At 30.4% G+C, this 23,727-nt stretch overlaps 1 protein-coding gene and 2 long non-coding RNA genes across 3 annotated transcripts; 2 read left to right on the plus strand and 1 right to left on the minus strand.

The window, feature by feature from the left end:
* Positions 1–4,709: 4,709 nt before the first annotated feature.
* On the plus strand, positions 4,710–6,461 carry LOC125188564. The gene is made up of 2 exons (XR_007170746.1): positions 4,710–5,038; positions 6,304–6,461. It is a non-coding gene; the product is annotated as an uncharacterized LOC125188564 (long non-coding RNA).
* Positions 6,462–13,815: 7,354 nt separating this feature from the next.
* On the plus strand, positions 13,816–14,454 carry LOC125188565. The gene is made up of 2 exons (XR_007170747.1): positions 13,816–14,097; positions 14,272–14,454. It is a non-coding gene; the product is annotated as an uncharacterized LOC125188565 (long non-coding RNA).
* A 2,243-nt stretch (positions 14,455–16,697) lies between these two features.
* Positions 16,698–18,754, minus strand: LOC125188563 (MACPF domain-containing protein CAD1-like). Its single transcript, XM_048085498.1, has 3 exons — positions 18,599–18,754; positions 18,017–18,228; positions 16,698–17,166 (listed from the first exon to the last, which is right to left on the minus strand). Exons 1-3 carry the CDS (start codon positions 18,698–18,700, stop codon positions 16,986–16,988), a joined length of 495 nt encoding a protein of 164 aa, XP_047941455.1. The 5' UTR covers positions 18,701–18,754; the 3' UTR covers positions 16,698–16,985.
* Between the last annotated feature and the right edge of the window lie 4,973 nt (positions 18,755–23,727).

A 23,727-nucleotide genomic window follows, 5' to 3' on the forward strand; every position in this document is an offset into this window, starting at 1 on the left:
CTCATAGAACGTATTTGAAATATAAATCATTTTTCTGTCAAGATCGAGCATCAATTTACATCAAACCAACAAAGCCTAGCAAATTCACAACCACTCACAAAGCTATACATCTCAACAATTGCAACCACTTTCACTTTAAACACATATATCACATCATCATTAGAATAAAGTATAATAATATGCAAATCATACTTAGAAGGCATTTCTTCACATAAAATTATGCTCAAACTGATGTATTAAAACGAACACTCTTGAAAATATTTTAGTTTGAAAGCCCACCTCGTTCATTTAATTTTCTAAATTTGAAATCCTTACTTCGACTTCAATTTTGTCCACGGAGAAATCCCTTCCTTGAGTCCATGCTTCTCCTCTTTCAATTATTTTCGAGGCCGTCCGAGCTTCCTATCTTCTTTGCCCAAAACAAACTAGCTCCCTCCTCCATCAGCCCAACAGATCAATATGTTGGTCCATCAAAGCAGCCCATTTAATACTCCCTAACCCACCTATTTTAAAAGGGCCCAACAAGAAATAAAAGGAATCGCTGGAGTTCGTGGCAGCCGTCCCATGGGGTGAGAGGGTGATACACATATATATGCTCGTATTGCGTCGTCAATTTTGCTAGTTTGTTTAGATTCAGCAAACTAATTTTCCTTGAAATTGAATGAATGTGGAGAAGGATCGTGTGATTGAGGAATACGATCTGAAATCTGTTCCATAATGCAGATTTTTGAAATACACACGGCAGAATTAGAGAATCGATTGGGCTTATTTGCAGAAAAATGAAGTTGAATTGGGCTAAAAAAGAATAATTGGGCTTCCTTAAGAAAAACAATTGGACTTGCAAAAGAATAATTGTTGAAGTCCAAATTATAAAATCGTTCTCTCGATAAAAGAAACAAAGGCGAAAAATTTTCAGGTGCACAAACGACGTCCTTTCAAGAACAAAGATAGAAAAAGTCGGGTGTTACATATATTTACTCGTGAAAATAAGGTTTGGGAAACAAAACATATTTGATCCTTAATCTCATATCTAATTTGATTTGTTCGGTTAAAAAGTTATTGTTTGAATTGATTATCCTACAATTAGATGCATAATCAATTTTATGGCAGTATATGTTAAGTTGTTAACTTTGTTTCATTATAATAGTAATATTTTTTATTCTATGACAAATAATGTTAACATAGACTGGAATCAATACAATTATTTTGTATATATATAAAAATTCAACATTGTAGCACTTTGAAAAACCCAAATTTATATGAAAACCCAACAAGATAGAAAGGAAAAGAACAAAAATAAATCTCAAAACAAAAAACAAGATCGATCTGGTGCTTACTAGAAATTGCAAAGAAAAGTGAGTTCTTAAGCCAACAAAGTAACTTCGATTTTAATTGAGACGGACAGAGAATAATTTATATCTACCTCTCATTTTTTAAAGATAAATGAACAAAAAATTAAATTAAATTGTACTTATGATGGACTCAATTTCAAACATGAGACTTTTGTACTTGGACATTAATCATTATTTCACAAGGCCAACACAACTACACTATATCATCTCTCTGTTTTCTCTCTCTGTAATGAGTTAGGTCTGAAGTCCCAACTCCCAACGGGTAAAAAAAATGAAAACATAACATCTAAAAAGTCTCCAAGTTCAAAAAATTATTTTTAACCCAACTCACATTTAAACCATAGACTTTTTGGGTGATCGACAGCAGATGCTTTCACAGTTGAAGATACACTTTTAAATGATAATAAAAAAATCTTTCTTAAACAAAATAAAAGAGAATAAAATGTTTTGAATAAACACAAACTAGAAAGCAAATTTTAGGTTATTTTGCCATGAAGCTGTCTTAATTCTCATGATCGCAATGCAACTACAAAGTGTGCTAGTATAATCTTAAGGGTGGAACCAGATTTGGTTGCCCTATTTTGTAAATTCGCTTGTATCCAAATAAATTTGTTATTTGACTTCAAAAAGATAGAAATTTTCACGTAACCAAACAATTTATTAAAGAATGATCATAGAACAAAATCTTACAAAATTCTACATGACGAGTTGCTTGTCATTACATAAACAAGAGAGTTGTTAGTTTCGGATTCGAATTTATTATGATATCCTTTAAATTTTATATTTATTTGTCTATAGTAACACTTACACGAAGCCACTTTCTAAAGATCAATTTTGCGTATAAAAAAAGAGGCCAACGATAGTATGTGATCTCTTTCTCGCGCGTAGCTGTAACACTTGCACGAAGCCACTTTCTAAAGATCAATTGTCGTCCAGCTTTTTCACGTCTCTAATGTTGGTTTCTTTACAAACAAAATTCAATTTTTAGGTTACAAAATACTAACGAAAGCACACTAACGAAAGATTAATTTCATGCAATTGAGTATTGCATTTGGTCTAGCTGTAGGCACAATTTAAAGGTTGGGATGAAATTTATCATTTAAATTAGTAAATATTTTTGTTGGTTTCTGGACAAATTTGTTTGTAGCTCGATAGATATTATTCTTAGTAAACTTGGATTCTTGCCTATAGGAAAGTCAGATGAAGTTTTAGAACTAAAACACCGCATTTTAGTAATACTATATATGATTCATATATTTGTATTTTTATAGCTACTATATATATATTCCTAATATATAAGGGTAGTGATAAAATACAAACCTATATATTGTACAAACTCCAAACTATAATCTGGACCGTTAGAAAATGTCAACAGATGATTAAAATACATCAACAGAAAATGTCAACACAGTTTCAACACATTTTCAACACAACATCAACTGTTGACATTGTGTTGACATTTTCTGTTGATATAATTTTATCATCTGTTGACATTTTCTAACGGTCCAGATCATAGTTTGGAGTTTGTACAATATTTAGAGTTTGCATTTGATTACATCCCTATAGTAGCATGTAGATAGTTTTATTTCCAATGCGTCACGTTCTACGGTTCTACCTCTTTTCTCACCAAACCTATCTTTAATTTTGGAGATGCATGCAGTCCGTTCAGTTAGCAGCAATTAATGTACGTTGACGAAAAATATTTTTGAGAAAGTCCTAACATCGCCTCTACATGCTTACATCATAAGTTTAGGTAAGTATTTAATTCTATTAATCATTTTTCATATATTTATGTCAACGACCTATTAATCATTTCATGTATATATCCATCTAATGGCGGATGTTATGTGATTGTTATTGGAGATTAAATTCATAGAATTTCGTTGTGAATTTAGAAATGATGAGCGAATTTTGAATTTATTATAAATGAATCATCTAATTTATGGACATTATAAATTAATAGCGTTTTGAACTTAGGGGCTGCTAGAATTAGAATTTCCACATTTACTTAAGAATTAAGTTCAATCGTTTTTACTATATATCTCAATTTCATACTCAACAAATTTAAATATGAGTATAAAACAATATAAATTGTACCAATGTATATTCGTATGTATTCTCAATCAATGTGAAGAATATACATATAATTATGGATCATGTGTATTCAATTGGGTCAATATTTATAGTTATATATTGTTAAGCATTAAAGTCGGTGGCTACACTTTACCAAAAAAAAAAAGTAGGTGGCTACAAAATCTTACTAATCAGAGACATTTTGATAAAAAAGATGGAATATAAGAAGATATGTAAAACAAGATAAGAAATACGGGCTTCATGTCAAAATATGCAAAGATATGATTTTTTTTCGTTGTTAATTGTTTGATAGAAAAGAAATTATCTAAATTTGTATTGTATATTAAATAACATGGCTTAACTTGACAAATTGGTGAGATACATAAACAAGGTTAATGTTATAATTTTGGTAAGATTAGATAGGGCCCTGGTCTTATACTGGGCTTTGAGTTAAGCTTAACTATGATATCAAACAATTAGAAATGTCCCTCTATAATTCTCTATTTTGGTATTACTAACTTATCAAACATGCCCTCATAATTAACCAGGCATATTGGTATTGATAATAAAGACATATTAGAACACGCCAAATCTGATACTCCAATTTTCTTTTCCTTTTCCCTTTTCTGCTTCGTTGAATAAATTATCTGTCGTTTTTCAGTTTTGGACTTTTGGCATCACTGCATAAGCAAAACATTTGGCTGGCATAGTACATTAGTATTGCATTTATTTTTAGTATTTCAATTAATTTATTTGGGTAATCGGCGGCAGATGTAACACTTTCATTCTTCCACGAATCACTTTCTAAAGATGCCGTGCAGCTTTCACACATCTCTCTAATGTCTTCATGCAATTTAATGTAGGCACTAGTTAAGTGTCCGAGACTGCCTGTCAATATTAATTATTTTATATAAAGAAAATTCATTTTGATAATATAATTATGCAAGACCTTCGTGTTATGAACTAAATCGATCTAAAATAACATAATTAATAGTTATATAAAAATGACCTCCGTGATTAATAGTTAGATATTTTTCTCAATAAAGTTGGATTCTAACCTCTAGTAAAGTAAGATGAAGTTTTTGAATTAAAACACCACATTTTAGTAATAGTAGTATATAATTATGTTTTTATTTTTATAGCTACTATATATATTAGTATTTGGTTAAAAATGGTTATATTAGTTTTAGTTTTTAAAGTAATATGGTCAGCGTTTCAACATATATAATATATACGACTCCTCTTTGTGTATATGAGTTTGACTATTGCGATCAATAAAAAATATTATTAAATTAATCTTGGATTGTCTCTATAAAATGGCATTTCAATTCACAAATCTTGATCAAGATTATAAAATGTCAGGCGCCGGAAATAAGTTAGGTTATGGAAAAAAGTGTGAGACACAGGCAAATGAAGCCCCAAGCCCTAATTCTATGAGTGGGAAACCAAAAGCCCAAGCAATCGCAGCTCATCCCTTCCCTCCTGAAGAGACCAATACAGATGAGAGGAACAACAACACTAATATCTTGGCCAACAATGAAGTTGCGGGCACAACCTCGTCTGGAGCTACACGGGACAAAAAAACCCGGCGCATGTTTGGATCGTCTAAATAGGTATGTCCATCACCTTTTATTTCATATATATGTATTTCTCCATTCTTTTTTTCTGTGATCATACGGTTGTTTCATTCAAATATGGGGTTGATGGTGTTTTCACTTGTATACAAAAATATTCAAATATGGACAAAAATGGAATTTGTATACAAAAATCGTTAATTTTGTAGAGGTTAAGGTTGATGGTGTTTTCACTTGTATACAAAGCACTTTACACCCTTTGCCCAAAGATATTTTTGGTTTTGCTCCATTGGTGTCCCGTGTCCTTCCATAAGGATTTACACCCTTTTCCCAAAGATATTTTTGGTTTTGCTCCATTGGTGTCCCGTGTCCTTCCATAAGGATTCAGAAAATACAGGATCCCCGCCTACACAAGCAAATTGTTGATAAAACTCCTAATTGGCATTTTCTTTTGATCCAATTTTCTGTAGTTATAATTCATAATTTATCTATAGACTCGATATTTTTAAATAACTGCAATATACGAGTATGTACTTACTCCCTCTTTCCCCCATAATTTTACCCAGTATTCCATTTTGGCCCGTCCCACATAATTTTACACACTTCATTTTTACCATTTTTGGTAGTGGGCCCCATATTCCACTAACTCATTCTTACTCACATTTTATTATAAAACTAATACTTTAAAAGTAGAACCCACATCCCACCAACTTTTTCAATTCACTTTCCATTAAATTTCTTAAAATCCGTGCCGGGTCAAAGTGGCTAAAATTATAAGGGACGGAGGGAGTACATAAGTAGAAAATCGCATTCTTGTGGATAAAATATGAAAATAATACTACCTTTTATTTGAAAAATATATGGATATAGTTCTAATTTCTCACCAAACCAAATAAAGTGTGTTGTGTGAAGTCGGTGCAGTTAGAAGCCGTATACAGATAAAATAGATTTTAATAAAGTCAACTTTGACTATCTTCGTCATATATATTTGTAGCTTAATTCTATACAGCGAATTATTGCCGAATTTATATGAGGGGAAAATATTGTGTACTACATTTTAATTATATTGTGAAATTATTTGGAATGAGTGCACATGAAATGATATTAGAGTGATGGAGATTATTTATGAATTAAATAAGTTTGCATCAAGTTGATAATAGTAAAATGTGAGGTGTTAACCAACAGAGCCAACAAATCAAATGGGTAAGGTTTCATGAGAGAGTCAAAGTCGCATTTTGTGTTGACTAAATCTATTCCGTATCCAATATTTGAAAACTTATAATTTTCTTAATTTGTGTCATCAGATAAATCAGGTCTCGCCGGTGGATTTGGACGACGGATGATGCCATGATATGTTGTGCTCCTCGTGTTTTCGTGTTGTTCTGTACTTTTTTATTTGTAGTGATTTTGGATTGAACGTTACTTTTTTTTAATAAATTGATATCGTTGTTTAATTGTATCATTATTCTGTTTTAAACTGTTACTGCAAGTAAACTCATAACAAGTTAAAGAATTGTGATTAATTAGTTTGTTTAACAAGAAAATAATGTTATGGTAGATTTTACTATTCCTAGTAATATACTACTAGCTGCAGAGAACATAATATTTCATAGATTACTTATCATCATTTATCATCATGTATTTCATAAATAGGTTAGAATATTCTAGACTACTCTAATTAGTCAAAACTAAAAAGTAAAAATTGTCTAGTCAAATGCAAAGATACTCTGGGTTTAGGATTTGAATATTTTGTAGGCTTGTTATTCCTTAGTTAGTAAGTGTGACAGAGATCGACGTGGGTCCGCGCTTTGAATTGATTTGGTAGTAATTAATTATACCGAATTTAGTGCTACTATTATTATTTATTTGGTTTTGTATATTCAATGATTTTAATTAATATATTAAAAGTTAATATTTTTAAATTTATAAAGTTCATAAATATCAAGTTTAGTTTGTTATTTTATTCATTCATTCAAAGTTATAGAGGACACGAATTAATCAAGCATAATTTTTAAGAAATATATAAAATTAAAATAATAATTTTTAACATTTTAGAATTAAATTAAATTTAAACATAATTTTTATTAAGAATGATGGTTATGAATTGTAATCATGTGAAATATGTAGCATGAATATAGAAAATAAACATTTATGGGCTACTTAAACCGAAGGCACTTGTTAAGGTACTATTCCTAATTGATTTATCTTTTTTAGAACAAATCATTTCACAATAATAACGACCTATTAACCAATTTAAATATATTTTAAGTCGATAAAGAAAATGGAAGAGAAAGCGGTGGCCTCTGCTGCTCCAAAATCAACTAAACATCTAATTAGTCAATTTTAATAGGGTAGATATGGATTGGAAACGTGATATTCAAATCATGTTATTTACCTTTTATAGAATAAATCATGTTTCATAATTATGTTATAGGTTAAAAACGACCTATTAATCAATTTAAAGATATTTTGTTTCCACTAGAAAAGTTAACAAGATCAATTGAGCTCTATACACATAAATTACTGCATCAGCAAAAGTTGCAAAACATTTGGCTGACATATATACTCCATCCGTCTCACTCAAGATGATCACATTTTTTTACTGACACAGAATTTTAAGAAGTGTTGTTAAGTGGAATAAAGTGGAGAGAAAAAGATAGTTGAATATTTTAAAGAAAGATGAGAGATGAAGTTATTTTCAAAATTGAAAAGTAGTCGTCTTGATTGAGATAAACAAAAAAAAACGAAAAATGACCATCTTAAATGGGATAGAGGGATCGTAGTACTTTATATACCTTGTCTTTGTGATACCTTTGAAAATCCTATTGTTGTCATTTTAACTATTTCAGTTAATTAATTTAGTTACTTAATAATTATGATACATAAATGGGTATATATTGCATAATTTATTGGCATGTGATTGTCTTTGACCCGACCGACCACAAGGCATTTGGTTTTGGACTTTTGGGAGAGTTTGGAGCTTATCTACAATTGTGTTAAAGCTTACTCCAAAAGTCAAATTTAACTGTAATGTGATAAACTGAATTTTTGGTATGCTTTTAATTATTAAATAAGTTTGTTTATTTTTATAATAAAATATATAAAAGTAAATACAAATGAAGAGAACAAAGAATGAAAAGTCATTGCACGGATGTCGAGAGAGAAACATTCGTGGCACGGAAAAAGAGAAAACAAACTCCAAAAAGAAAATCTCAAAAAAGTGGAATTTCAGGTAATATACTCTTTTGTTATAGACCATAAATATGCATATTCAAATACAATTGTCAAGTTTGTTTTTATAACTTATAAGTACTACTATAATAAATAAATCTCAGCATCGTTGTGAGTTGTGACATGTAAATTTTTATTCATGAATTAATAATCATCGATCAAGAAAAAATAGATAGGCATAAACAATAATACGAGACAACCATACATTTATATATTTCTTTGGAACTAGAACTTAGATTTATTGATTTATTTAGTGGCATGAATCAAGTGTACATATTCCAAAAATCTAGACTATGAGTAATAAATAATGTAGCTTAAAATTATAAAAAAATCTAAGTAAAAGGTAAGTAGTCTAGTATTCAGATTAAAGTGTTTCATAGACCAATGTAACAATGGAAGTGACTTTCTGTCATGAAAGCAGCTGGTTCAATTATTTTTACAAACGGTATAATAAATAACCTCTCCTGCCAAAAAAATACTACTCCATAAAATATGTTTTTTGCCCCAACACGCAATAAATCATTGACTTCTTGGGTAAATATCGGCTGTCACAATAAATGATACAATTTCAAAAGATTATTGTAAAATATATTTTCCAAACAAAATAAAAGAGATTAAATGTATTATATGAACACTAATTAGACTGCAAGTTATAGATTATTCTTCAAGTGGTCTTAATTCTCACGGTCGTAAGGCACCTTCTCATAGTCTTAGAAATTTCACGAAGCTTTCACACGACTCTCTAATGTCTTTACACACAAAAATTCAATATTATAGCACTGGTCTAGGCACCAGTTAAAAGTCCGAGCCTGCCTATCAATATTAAGGAAAATTTAATTTAATAATTACGCAAATAAATATGAACTAAGATAATTTAAAATGATATTCATGTATGAACTAAATTGATCAAATAAATAAGGACTTAATTGTTTTATAAAAATGAACTCCGTGATTTGTAGCTGGATGTTGTTCTTAATAAACATGGATTCTAGCCCCTAGGAAAAAAAAATAGGAGTTTTTGAATTAAAACACCACATTTAGCTATTACTTTATCCGTCCGTGAAACTTTTATTAATGTCTGTTTTACAAAATTTGGCACATTTCGCTTTTTACCATTTTTCTTTATGTCCGTTCCATATTCCACTGACTTATTCTTAATCACATTTTATTATAAAACTAATACTACTCCTCGTGAGAATTAAATGATTTCATGAGAATCTATCCAAAACTTGGAAATTACACTATAAATTTTATTTGTATGTGTAATCAAATCTAACCGGTGGGATTCGGACAAGGAATTAATGACGCCACGATATGTTCCTGTTCCTTTTCATTCATGGTGATTTTGGATCAAATGTTTCTTTGTATTTATCGATTGATTTCGTTGCTTTGTATCCTTGTTTTGTTTAAAACTATTAACGTAGTTTATTGATTTATGATAATAAAATATTTAAAGAGAAATAAAAGATGAATGGGACAAAGAATGTAGTCAAAACATAACCAATTAAAAAGGGATTAAAAAATCTCAAAATTCTAGGATAATGAAAAGGCTAACTTTTGATAGGCTGATGTCGAGAAATGGGCTCTGCTATATAAGTTAGGTAGTGAAAGTGGTATTTTTAATTCACAATAATAACGACCTATTAATCAATTTAAATATATTTTAAATTGATAAGAAAATGGAAGAGAAAGCGGTGGCCTCTGCTGGTCCAAAATCAACTAAACATCTAATTAGTCAATTAAATAGCGTAGATATGTGACATTCAAATCATGTTATTTATCTTTTATAGAATAAATCATGTTTCATAATTATGTTATAGGTTAACAACGTCCTATTAATCAATTTAAATATATTTTATTTCCACTAGAAAAGTTAATAAGATCAATTGAGCTCTATATCTATACATACAAAATTTTCTTACATAATTATTCAACTAGACTTTATATACACATTTTTTTTTGCAGTTAATTTTCTCATCACATGAATTATATACAAATTAATTTAAAACTATTTAAGTATATTTTGTCTATTCTCTATCATTAATTATTTAATAAGTTTGTTGATTTTTTATTCTACTAATTACAAAATATTTAAAAAGAAATGGCCGCAAAAATCTCAAATTATTTAAAATATGGCTTACTTTTTAAAAGTCAATACACGGATATCGAGAGAGAAACATTCGTGGCACGGAAAGAGGCAGAATTATAGAAGGATTAAAATAAACTCCTGAAAGATGTACTCCATCTCATAGTCCAGACTCAGAGTCGATCCATGATAATAATTTTTATTGTAGACCATGAATATGCATATTCAAATACAATTGTCAAACGTGTTTTTATATTTTATAATACATCCGTCCCACAATAAAAGTCCATATTTGACTCGGTACGAATTTGAAGAAACGTGAAGGAAAATGAGTTGAAAAGGTTAGTGCAGTAAATATCTCACTTTATATATTAGATTTAAAATGAAATATAAGTAAGAACGAATTAGTGGATATGAGACCTACTTACTATTTATAGTAAAAGCAGAAGTGGATTCTTATTATGGACGAACTAAAATGACAAAAATACTCTTATTTTGGGACGAGGGTAGTAGCAATAAATAAATCTCAACATTGTGGTGAGTTTTGACATGTAAATTTTTATTCACATGAATTAATAATCATCGATCAAGAAAAAATAGATAGGCACGAGACAACCATACATATATACTTATATTTCTTTGGTACTAGAACTTAGATTTATTGATTTATTTAGTGGCAATGACTCAAGTGTAAATATTCAAAAAATCTAGACTATGAGTAATAAATACTGTAGCTTAAAATTATAAAAAAAAATCTAAGTAAAAAGCAGTAGTCTAATAAATGTTTAAACTAAAGAGTTTACGTAGACCAGTATAAATGTAACAATTGAAGTGACTGTGTCACGAAATAATATGGAGCAGCAAATGGTATAAATAAATAACCACTTCCTGCTCTGACACGTTTGTTTGTGATACGTATGCAAATCTATTCATTTTTCGTATTTCAAATAATTTTAATTAGTCGATTAATATTTATCATACATAAACGGGTATTGCCAAATTTATTGGGCTATATAGGGGTGGAAATACGGGTATCCGTGGATATCCGATCCGAAAAAACCGGATATCCAAACCCGAAAATCATAAAAATGTCTATCCAAAACCCGCCTCGATATATTTTCGGGTACTCCAATACCTGCCCCGGGTATCCATATCCGACGTATCGGGTATCCAAATACCCGACTCTTTACATGTGTTAATAATTAATAAAAAAAATTAAATTTTATATATTGATAGAAATATAGAAATATCTAAATTGACTAATATCTTTAATGTTACATTTATTTTGTAGTATAAAACTAAAAAAAATGGACCACTTTTATATTAAAGTATAAGATTATATTTAATGCAAAATGGCTAAACCTAATTTAAAATATGCTTTAAATAATAAATTGGATATTCGGGTAATACCCGATACCCATTCGGGTTATCCAATACCCGATTTATCTTATATTTCAATACCCAATCCCATACCCAATCCCATAAAATTGGATATTGGGTATCCAAATCCGACGGATATCGGGTCGGGTACGGGTAAATCCAATACCCGATATCCGTATTCCCACCCCTAGGTCTATAAATCGTCTTTGACCGACCACGTCGCATTTAGATTTTTGAGAGTTTGGAGCATATTTCCAATTGTGTCTAGCTTCCTCCATAAGTCACATTTAATTGTCCAATGGGAAAAAGTTTTTGGAGAAAATGTAAACAATTCAAAATTTGGTATGCTTTGAGTAATTAAGTATATTTTGATTGATTCTCCATATTAATTATTTAATAAGTATGTTGATTTTTTATAATGAAATATTTAAAAAGATATAAAAGATGGATGGAAAGAAAAATGGAATCAAAACGTAAGGGACAGAAAATCTCAAAATATTGGTAATTAATAGCTCTTTTACATATACATTTGGAGATAGAGAGAGAGACTCAAAGTCTAAAAGGTTGAAAATCTCAAAATGGTGGACAATGATTTAAAACATATAATGTCATTATCTCAACGTTTTTGTCACGTGGAAACTTTTTTATAAACCATACAAGTATATTACTTAACCAGGTATTATAGAACTTTGGTTTAACGATTTATTTAGTGACAACGAATCAAGTCTACATATTCTAAAAATCCTAAATAGCTGTGACTATAGCTTAAAATTATATATATAAAAAAGATCTTAGTAAAAAGTAAGTATTCTACTACGTATTTCAGAATAACGAGTATAATATAGACAACATTATAAATGTAAAAATTGAAGTGAGTATCTGTCATGATAGAATATGAAGCAGCTAGTTCAATAATTTGTACAAACAGTCAAACAGTATAAATAAATAACCTCTCTTGCCAAAAAAAAAATGTAAAAAATGTTTTTAACCCAACACGCATTTAAAATATAAATCATAGACTTTTTGGTTAATCGGCTGTCACAACTAAAATTAATGATACAATTACGAAATATTATAAAATGTCTTTTTGAAAGAAAAATAAATAGATAATGTTTTATGCTTATGCAAACATCACTGATGATGTAAGACACTTTCTCGTAAACAATTTCACGTCTCGTCCAGCTATACACAAATTCAATTTTGAGGATACTAATCACACTTTCTAATGTCTTCCTGCAGTTTAAAGTCTAAGCCTGCCTATGAATATTATGTATTCTGTATGAGGAAATTTTAATTTGATAATTACATATATGAACTAAATAGATCTAAAAATGATGTATGAGGAAATTTTAATTTGATAATTACATATATGAACTAAATAGATCTAAAAATGACATCCATGTTATGAACTAAATCGATCTACAATATAACTAACTTAATTGTTATAAAAATAACCTCTAACCTCAATAATGTTGGATTCTAACCTCTAGGAAAGTATGAAGGTTTTTCAATTACAACAAATCTATGTGACCAAATTTTGTACAACCAAAATCTAATTTATTTGACAAAAAAATAGGTTTATTTATGCATTTAATTAAAATATTTGGATACATATATAGTATATGGAAAGTGTATAATATTGTGGTCATATATTTATGATTTTTGTATAATTTTTTTATTTTTTTTGAACTATAAATGTAATTAGTGCATACTTTAATTCAAATTTTAAAAACAATAGAAAAAAAATTCAAATATAAATATAAAAAATGAGTTTAAAGGCTAATAAGTCTTTTTAACTTATCCACTTACTATATTTATAATTTTAATATATAACTAATAATCAAATTATTAATATAACCTTATTTTGGTTGTACAAAATTTGATTGTTTATCATTACTCTTTGAATTAAAACACCACATTTTATTTAGTAGTTTTAGTCTTTAGTGTAATAGGTTCCAGCAATTAATTCAGCCAACCTGCATGGCAGCGGCCAGTGGGCCTTTACTCTGGTTGGTGAATACATCACTATTACGTATTCTATTTGACTTTTTAAATATATCAAATTAAGCTTGGGTCTGTGCTATAAAATGGTGAAGCAAGTTTCATTTATATTGAGAAATCTTGATTGAGATCATAAAATGTCAGAGGCAGGAAAAAAGTTAGGTTTGGGAAAAAAGAGTGGGATGAAGGCAAACGAATCCCCAAACCCTAAGGCGAAGGGTGGTAAGCCAAAATCCGAAGCAGTCGCAGCTCATTCTTTCCCTCATGAAGACATCCATACAGATGAGAGGGAGAACAACAGTGCTGCTGATCATCTCTGGAGCAACAACAAAGTCACGGGCACAACCTCGTCTGGAGGACACACCAACAAAACCCGCATATTCGGATCCGCATCTAAATAGTATGTTCATCATGTTTCATTTCATCTATGTGTTTTTCCATTCTCTTTTATATTTTTCATTTTGTTACATTGGTGAAATGGTATCTTGTTTAAATCATGTTTGAGTGGGAAATATTGTGTAAATAATTAGACGATCAAACTTTTTGAAACTTATAATCTTTTTTGTGTCAACAGGTCTCATGGTGGATGAGGATGACGGATGACGCCAAGATATGTTTTGCTCCTTCCGTTTTCGTCTTTGTGTTGATTTACAGTACTTTTTTTATGTGGAGTGATTTTGGATTGAACGTTTCTTATTTAAAATAAATGATTTAGTTGTTTTGTATCCTCTTTGTTCTATATGAAACTATTACTGCAGTTTTTGGCTTTGAGTTTTTTAAATATTTAGAGATTAAATGGGATAACATTTTATGTTTGATAGAATAATTAAATGAAAACATTCTAGACTCATTTAATTTTTACTTAGCCAAACGCAAAAATAGTGGGAGTAGTATTAATTTCGGACTTGAATATGTTGCGGCTTTCCAAATTTCCATAAATAGAGGGACCATGCCAGACGCGACAAAGATCTAAGTTTAAAAAAGTGGATTATGACTTCAAAAATCTAAAAATGTTGAGAAAGTGCAATTATTATAGACCACAAATATGCATATGTAAATGCAAATGCAATTATTCAGTAACTTTTTTTTATAGTTCATTCTGATAAAATAGGAGTGTCTCAACATTGTTGCGACATGGAAATAGATACGCGTAAACGATAATACGAGACAACCATACAAATATATTAAGTATTTAATTAGTTACTAGAACTTTGATTTAATTATTTATTTAATAGCAATGAATCAAGTCTACATATTCTAGAAATCCTCAATAGTTGTGACTATAGCTTAAAATTACATATTTTTTTTAAAAAAATCATAGTAAAGAGTACGTTGTCTAGTACTATTTCAGATTAACAAGTTTACATAAAATAGACCACATGCAGTATAAATGTAACAATAGAAGTGATTGTCTGTCATGAATGAATATAGTGCAACTGGTTGTACAAATAGTATAAATAAATAACCTCTCTCGCCAGAAAATGTAAAAAATGTTTTTGACCCAACACGCATTTAACTAAAACCATAGTCGTAAGGCACTTTATCATAGTCGTAACAATTTCACGAAGCTACCGTTTATAGTTCAATTCTCGTCCAGCTTTCACACAAAAATTCAATATTGAGATTACTAATCACACTCACGAATCAAATTCATTTAGTTTAATATAGCATTGGTCTAGGCACCAGTTAAAAGTATCAATATTAAGTATTCTATATAAGGGAAATTCAATTTAATAATTAATTACACAAATAAATACTATAAACTAAAATAATCCAAAATGATATTCGTATAATGAACTAAATAAATAAAACACTGACTTAATGATCTCTAACATTGTTGTGACATGAAAATCTTTATTCACATGAATTAATAATCATCAATCAAGACAAAAATGGATAGGCATTGGCAATAACAATTAACACAATACAAAACCATACTAAAACTTAGGTTTATTGAATGGCAATAGATCAAGTCTATGAGAATATGGAGTATGTGCAATAATTTGTACAAACAGTATAAATAAATCTCTCTCGCTAAAAAAAGCAGTAAAAAATAATTTCAAACTTAAACACCATCGTATAACCTAGTTGTTTATATGCAGCATGAAAATAGAAACCATTCATTATCAAGGTATACTACCTTCACTGATTTCATGAAAACCAGAAGTGGATGAAGAGTATGCTACACCTGTTCGTATTGTTGATGAAACCAGCGACTCCCCCCACGTAGCACTGCTCAAGCTCCGCGACTTTTCATGGCTTTGAACCTCACGTCGTTAGTATATGTGCTCCCCTCGGGCGTTACAACCGGAATGTCCATTTTGTGCTCGAGCATCAGAACCACCTCTGACATCGTTGGCCTCACTGACGGAGTTGCATTCGTGCACAGGAGAGCTATTTTCACCACCATCTCTATCTCCTCTCTGTTGGCACCGGCATCCTATCTTGGATAAATGAGTTCATCAATGCGCTTGCTCTAGTTCAAGTGGCTCGCCTACAACGCCAAAGAATGTAGCAGTTTGAGAAGAATTGTCATACTTATTTAGGGGCGTTTATCAATCAACGAAAACGTCCCATTAGCTGACGAAAACAATCGCCTGAAAAATAAATGGTTCGTACCCAATCAAGAAGGCAGACGAAGTTGTGACTAGGCATGTAGTTGTTGTTGCTTTTTCCGCTGACTATTTCCAGAAGCACGACTCCAAAGCTGTAGACATCTGCTTTGTAGGTTAGATAACCTCACAGTGCATATTCAGGCGCCATATATCCTCTGCAAAAGAAGGACGAGCACGCTTATTAGTGTTGTGGGAACTAGGAAGCCAGGGAGAGAGTGTCACCAACATAATGAGATGAAACTTACATTGTTCCAGCAACTTTTGTGCTAATGTGCGTCTTCTCGTCTTCATTAAGACGAGCCAATCCAAAATAAGATATTTTAGGATTTAGAGCACTGTCCAGAAGCACATTAGTGGCTTTGATGTCTCGATGGACAATTTTCATCCTTGATTCTCGTTTGATAACGAAAAAGACGAACCATTAGGCTTCTGCGCACCTGATAGATTTGAGGGGCTATGATCCCAGACTGGTCGCCTTAATTGTGCATCCGAGGACTTTGGAGAAGAGCAGTCTCAGATGTAAGACGCTTTTGGCACCAAAATCCCACACGCCGAGCTGGGCTCCAATGACAATGTGAACCCCAAGAGATCACCAATGCACGTGTCTGTGTACTCTATCGGTGCAGTGCTGACATGGGAGAAGTTTTTCCACTTGATTGGTTTGAACCATCGGCTATCCTGCTCTCCTGGCCCTTGCCACTTGGGTGCACCTATATGGTGATGTGTGTCTCCTAGTGGGGCTGAAGAATCTTCGGAAGCGAAACCAGAGGCTGCAAGTTAGAGGCAAGATGATTTTGTTTGCCTCTTTCAAGGCTGAGCTTGAGTCTGGTGACGGGCTGGCGTCCAACTGTAACCTGAAATACCAATCCACAAATCAGCTATGGCTACTGTCTAAGCTTCTCTTACTAGAAGTTTATTTACATTTGTAATGGAGATCAAACACAAATGTGAACCCATGGCAAGCAAATTCACAAAATCACACATCGAATTTGGTAATGTCAATTGCCCCTAAAAGCATTTGTCATCTCTTACAGTTCAGTAGAATATATTGGAGCCTGCAGCTACTTTCCCCAAATGCTAAAACATGCTAAGAACACCCCAAAATCTCTTGAAACACACCCTGTGTACTGAAATATGAGGTATGATGTGTTGTGCATATAATTGCTTCTTTAATATAGTCCTGACTACTGGTAGAGACAAACTCAACAATAATGACATAGTACACATCAAAAATGTTGGTTGTTGAGGAACATAATGAAGATGTGTATCATGACGATACACATATAGACAACAGCAAGGATTCATGACTGATTTTTAGACTAATAATGGAAAAAAGGCACATAGTTAAAACACAATTAGAGTGATATACTCTTGACCTTGTATTTTAGAGTGACAGCATTTGTATTGACCTTTGAATCTGAGAACCTTTGATCTCCAATATCTTTCACGTAGTTGTCAATATCTTTGGTGCTTGAAGGAGATTTTAAGCAGATAAGTTTACATTCTAAAATTAACAACCAATTTCTATCCATTTAAAGGTTTTTAAAGTTGTAATATTACTGCTTTTCCAAACTCTATAAAGTCGGTACAAAATCATATATTACAACATTTTTATAATGGAAACAGCATATAGATGTTATACACACATATGATACTGAAGGCAAGCAATATGAGTCAGTAAAAGTTGCTTGCAGAATGCTTCACCTTGCCAAGGATGCAGGATCATCCCAAGAATATGGAACGGCACGCTTTATTTCATTACACAAACTTAACTCGTCTTTCACTAGTTTGATACTGAATAACCGATAACGGGATGGGATGGTACATCCAACCATTGCAAGTGACTTCGCAGTTGCTGCATCAAGTTGCCAAGAGCCGCTGAAATTAAACATGGAATTGAAGCATCCAAGTGGTATCTGCAAAATTGTAGTGCAAACATGTCAATGCTACCATGAAAAGTTTATGTAGACATAGATACTTATCAATCAATTCAAGTATCAGTGTTGCCCCAGGTAGACAAATCAAATACCATAGGCACATAATTAGAACATTCATAGTAGATACAAATCAACCAATGAAGCTATGCAGCAATGATTAGTCATAAAACTCCATTCTTTAAGAAAATAAAGAAACAACTCTCAGATTCAACAGACATAAAGAATTACTACATCACTATATCAATTCACAAACCCACCAAAATATAAAACATCCAACCAAGAAGAGCAAAATCGAGTTCCAAAAAGAGCAGTTGAAAAATATAAAAGCTGAAGGCAATCATTCCATTACCTCGTAGAAGATCCAAACTGGGGTCTTCTTATCATCACTCCGACCACTGCTACATTGAATGTCAACGGAGACCACGCAAGATTCGGAGATTTTGAGGCGCATCGTCGATATGCACCGCACGAGAGCCCAGATCGAGCTAGTTTTATGTAGTGGAAGTGGTATTTTCAATTGGGTAAAAGGCTGATGTAGGGAAATGGGCTCTGCTATATAAGATCTGCTGAAATGGAGCCCAGATCCATTCACACTCAATATCCAACTTTGGGTTGCTTTCATTCATTTACTGGTGACTTCGATTCACAAATTCGGTATGATGACAAAATAGTTTGGTGTCATTCTGAATAGTTTCGTCCAAATCAACATTAGCGCCCCTTAAATTTTGTTTAATTGCAAAATCAGATTAAATCAATAATTATGTGAAATTCTTCATTAGTTCTGTAAACTAAAATTGCTCACTAGTTGTTCTCATAGATCCTTTCAATAATTAATGAAATGAGATACGGAGTATAATCTAATCCACAAAAAGTTAGGAAGGAAGAATAGAAAAGGAGAAAATATTTTGAATAGAAAACTAACTCAATTGGGACATATAGATCTTCGCCTAAAAAAATAAAGACAATCCAATACAATTTTCACTATACAAAATATCTGGGACTCCACTCAATAGCTACAACCATACATTTACATTGCCTAAGCAATTGGAATGATCACTTTGACCATCATCGAAATGGTATTTCATAGGAATCTTCAAAAAAAAAAAAGAGTATAGAGTCATAGAAATCTTCTAAAAAAAAGAGAGCTTATATAAGAGTTTTAAAGTATGATCAAAGCTAATACACAATGATTCAGAAAGATCAGAGCTAATACACAATGATTCAGAAAGATCCTATTTATACTTTTTAGGGAATTCAATTCACATGAAAATTAAATGCAAAATAGCAGCAAAAAATCATCATTTTCGTGTTCCACCAGACCGAATAGAGTTGAGTAAAGATTAAATAAATTCAATAAATATATATACAAATTTAGAAATTTTCTCCTTCGGTAAGACCAAATATAAAATAAAATGGATCGTCGAACAAGTTTCATTGATAATTAATTAACTAATGGTGTTAATCTTAAAATGTGATCGTCGAACAATGGAAGCGGTCTTGAACGACACCTCTCTAACACTTACTTTACACCTTCGCAAATGGATATTGGCCATCTTAAACGCGTTTCTGAAAATTTCAATTTTAGATGCGTTTTGAACAAAAAAATAAATAAATTAATAAATAAATAAAAGCATCATCTTGTTATGTAAAAGTGCATAGTTCCCGATCAACGAAGGGATATGACAACTTACCTCTTATATTATACTAGTAATACACTTTTATAGTCTCATGTGAATCATAATTTTAGTTCGTGCTCCTGACTAATGTAACAATTGAAGTGACTTTCTGTCATGAAAGCAGCTGGTTCAATTATTTTTTACAAACGGTATAATAAATAACCTCTCCTGCCAAAAAAATACTACTCCATAAAATATGTTTTTTGCCCCAACACGCAATAAATCATTGACTTCTTGGGTAAATATCGGCTGTCACAATAAATGATACAATTTCAAAAGATTATTGTAAAATATATTTTCCAAACAAAATACAAGAGATTAAATGTATTATATGAACACTAATTAGACTGCAAGTTATAGATTATTCTTCAAGTGGTCTTAATTCTCACGGTCCTAAGGTACTTACTCATAGTCGTAGAAATTTCACGAAGCTTTCACACGTCTCTCTAATGACATTACACACGAAAATTCAATATTATAGCACTGGTCTTAGGAATAATTTAAAATGATATTCATGTATGAACTAAATTGAGCAAATAAATGCGGACTTAATTGTTTAATAAAATGATCTCCGTGATTTGTGGCTGGATGTTGTTCTTAATAAACAAGGATTCTAGCCTCTAGGAAAGTAAGATGGGAGTTTTTGAATTAAAACACCACATTTAGCTAGTAGTAATATATAGTATTTCATCCATCCATGAAATTTTGTCATATTTTTCTATTTCTATCCGTCCCAATAAATATATCGCATTTCACTTTTTAGCATTTTCGGTAATGGACCGACCCCACATCACACTAACTTATTCTCACTCACATTTTATGAAGTATAAAACTAATACTTTAAAAATAAGACCCACATCCGACCACTTTTTTCAACTCACTTTTCATTACTATTCTTAAAATTTGTGTCTGGTCAAACCGTGACAATATTAATTTAAGGGACGGAGGGAGTATTTTCTTCAATTCGGCCATGTGCAAGATAGGCAATTGTTTAAAACCTTTTTCCCTTCTATATTTTTCATTTTGTCTATTGGTGGAATGGTACCTTGTTTATATACGTTATAACGTTTTTCTATAATTTTACATGTCTCGTCTGTAGAGTCGATAATTTAAAAAGAGGCAATATCCAATTATAACTTCGATATAAATACGAAAGCGTATTCATGCTGATAAAATATGAAAATAATATTGCTATCTGTAATTTCTAAAATACTATGGGAGGTTTGGTTTGTAAGATTATATCCCATAATTAAATTTGTACTAGTTCATGAGATTGAATTTCATGAATTAATTATAGATTAATAATCATGTGATAATTAGTCATAGTCACTCCCCTCCTACTAAATAATTTCACAAACTTAATCCTAGATTGTATTCTATTTTTTCTAGGAAACCGAACTCCACTAATATAGATAGTTTAATTGCACATCGTCACGTTCTATCTCCTATTTTCATGCGGATAAAAATCATAAAATGCCGAATGTTAAGTGTTAACGGACAACAGAAAATCAAAAAATCAAATGGTTTCATGAGAATCTATCCAAAAGTTGGAAACTATACTATAAATTTTATGAGCAGTGATAAACGTAGAGAATAACTACGTACGTAATTGGATATTTTAGGAATTTCAGTTTTAAAACCGGTTCATAAATTTTTATTATTTTTAAATTAATTAATATATTACTTATCTATCCTTTAGGAATAAATATACTTTAGAAAACGTTTTTTCTATAATCTCTCCCCTTTTGCTCCTATTTTTGCTAAAATTCTGGAGCAATTTTCTCTCCTATCTCTCTCTCACCTCTATCTTCCAAAATGTTGCTAGGATTGAATGCAATTCTTTCGTCTCTCTCCTCTCTCTCTCTCTCCTCTCTCTCTCTCCTCTCCTCTCTCCTCTCTCTTCCATATGTACAGTTTTATGTTATTAATAAAATTATTAAATATATGTAAATTTTAGTTTTAAATACTTATAAATAATAATTGTGATATTGTATATTGTTCGTATGTTTTGTTCTTTGACATACACTATAGAAATTAAATTAAATTTATAAATTGAAATAAAAGAAATTTACAGTTTATAAATTTAATTTAATTTAACTTATAAATTAAAAATATTAACAAATTTTAAATTCTTACTATGTTATACATATTGTTTGTATAGGGTCTTATTCTAATGCTTATAGCACCCTAATCCAAAATCAAGACTAAATCTCCACCCTTGGATTTTAAAATGAGTGGATGAGATTAAAGCTCACAAATCTCAATAAATAGTAGACAAAATATCAACAAAAGGGTAATATCGTCATTATGTTATCATATGATAATTTTCGTGAGTGTTTTTTTATATCAACATTGTGTATTACAAATATCAACAATATGATATAAGAATATCAACATTAGTACAAGAAAATATCAACACATATTTATTGAGATTTTTACATGGTTTTATTGAGATTTTTTGATGTATTTGTTGATAAAAATCTGGGTATCAACATTTACGAAAACTAAAATAAAAAATATCAAATTTCATCATCCGAACGTCGTCGGAACATATGCAATTGAGATCTCGTTGGAATCCTTATTAAATTATCTTTAATTTGATATATTTTTTGCGAAAAAATAATTTAAATTGAGAGAGTTACGTAAATTTAAAGATTTGAGATGATTTTGAGGAGAGAGAAAGTAGTTAGTTATAATTACTACATATAGGATTTGACATTAATACCCTTTTAATTTAATTAATAATTATTTAAATTTAAAATATATTACACTTGGCATTATATTAACCACAAGATCTTCTAATCTAATGGTTGAAAATTGGTCTCAATTTGGGATTGGTAATTAGTTAGCAATTGATTACCTCCCTGTTTGTATATTTTCTTAACTTATAAAGTTTAATTGCGATATTCATTTTTTTATATTAATTAAATTTTATAATGTTATAGTAATATAATAATAAAAATATATATAAAATAATTGCATCCAATTTTATGTTTCATTAACTGTTATAAATGCAGTACAAAATAAAGTTCTGATTAAATTCGTGCTTTAGTGGACACTAATTTTAATATAGTTTATTTTGAAACATTTTATTATCTGATAATGAATATATGCATAATTTATTGAATAAATATTTGTGGATTTTAATACAGTTAAATGTGTTAAAAAAAAGTAATAACATATAAGTAAATTTAATTTTAAAAATATACTCTTTCTTTTTTGAAATGCTTGTTTTATTAATTACTCCTTCCGTCTGCGAATATGAGTCCCGTTTTTTCGCTTTAGTCCATCCATGAATAGAAGTCCCGGTTAATTTGTGTATAAATGGTAAAGGCCTCATATTCCACTAACTCAATCCACTCACATTTCATTTAAAACTAGTAAATACATGAATTAAGAACGCAACTCAATCAGTATTTATATATCATACGTATGATAATATTTTAATTTGTTGATGGTATAGTGAATGAACCAAGAACTGTAATGGAGTATTTTTAAAGAAAGAAAAAATATTAACTATATATTTTTAGAATAATAAATATATGAATTAAGAAAATGTGATTATTTTATCGAGGTTCAATGTAATGTTCCAAAAATTAAGAATTAAAATAAACTAAAATTTTAGAAAGTAAAGAATAAAATTGAAATTGTGAAATTCTTAAAATTAAAACCGTAAACTTAATGAGTACTATTTCATAGGAGTATATCATATATTCAATTTTAATTGTTACATGTTATAATTATTTGAGCTAAGAACTCTAATATTCTATACATATCTTTAAAATATTAAATAGATAAGTTA

The sequence above is a fragment of the Salvia hispanica genome, chromosome 5 (genome assembly GCF_023119035.1).
Source record: "Salvia hispanica cultivar TCC Black 2014 chromosome 5, UniMelb_Shisp_WGS_1.0, whole genome shotgun sequence".
NCBI lineage: Eukaryota > Viridiplantae > Streptophyta > Magnoliopsida > Lamiales > Lamiaceae > Salvia > Salvia hispanica.

Bases quoted from the DNA above. Each gene is read 5' to 3' on its own strand.
- LOC125188563 (XM_048085498.1), bottom strand. From the start codon at position 18,700: ATGCGCCTCAAAATCTCCGAATCTTGCGTGGTCTCCGTTGACATTCAA. The intron at 18,229-18,598 runs GTAATGGAATGA...ACAATTTTGCAG, and splicing joins CAGTTTGGATCTTCTACGAG to ATACCACTTGGATGCTTCAA. The intron at 17,167-18,016 runs GTGAAGCATTCT...TTGGTATTTCAG, and splicing joins GATCCTGCATCCTTGGCAAG to GTTACAGTTGGACGCCAGCC.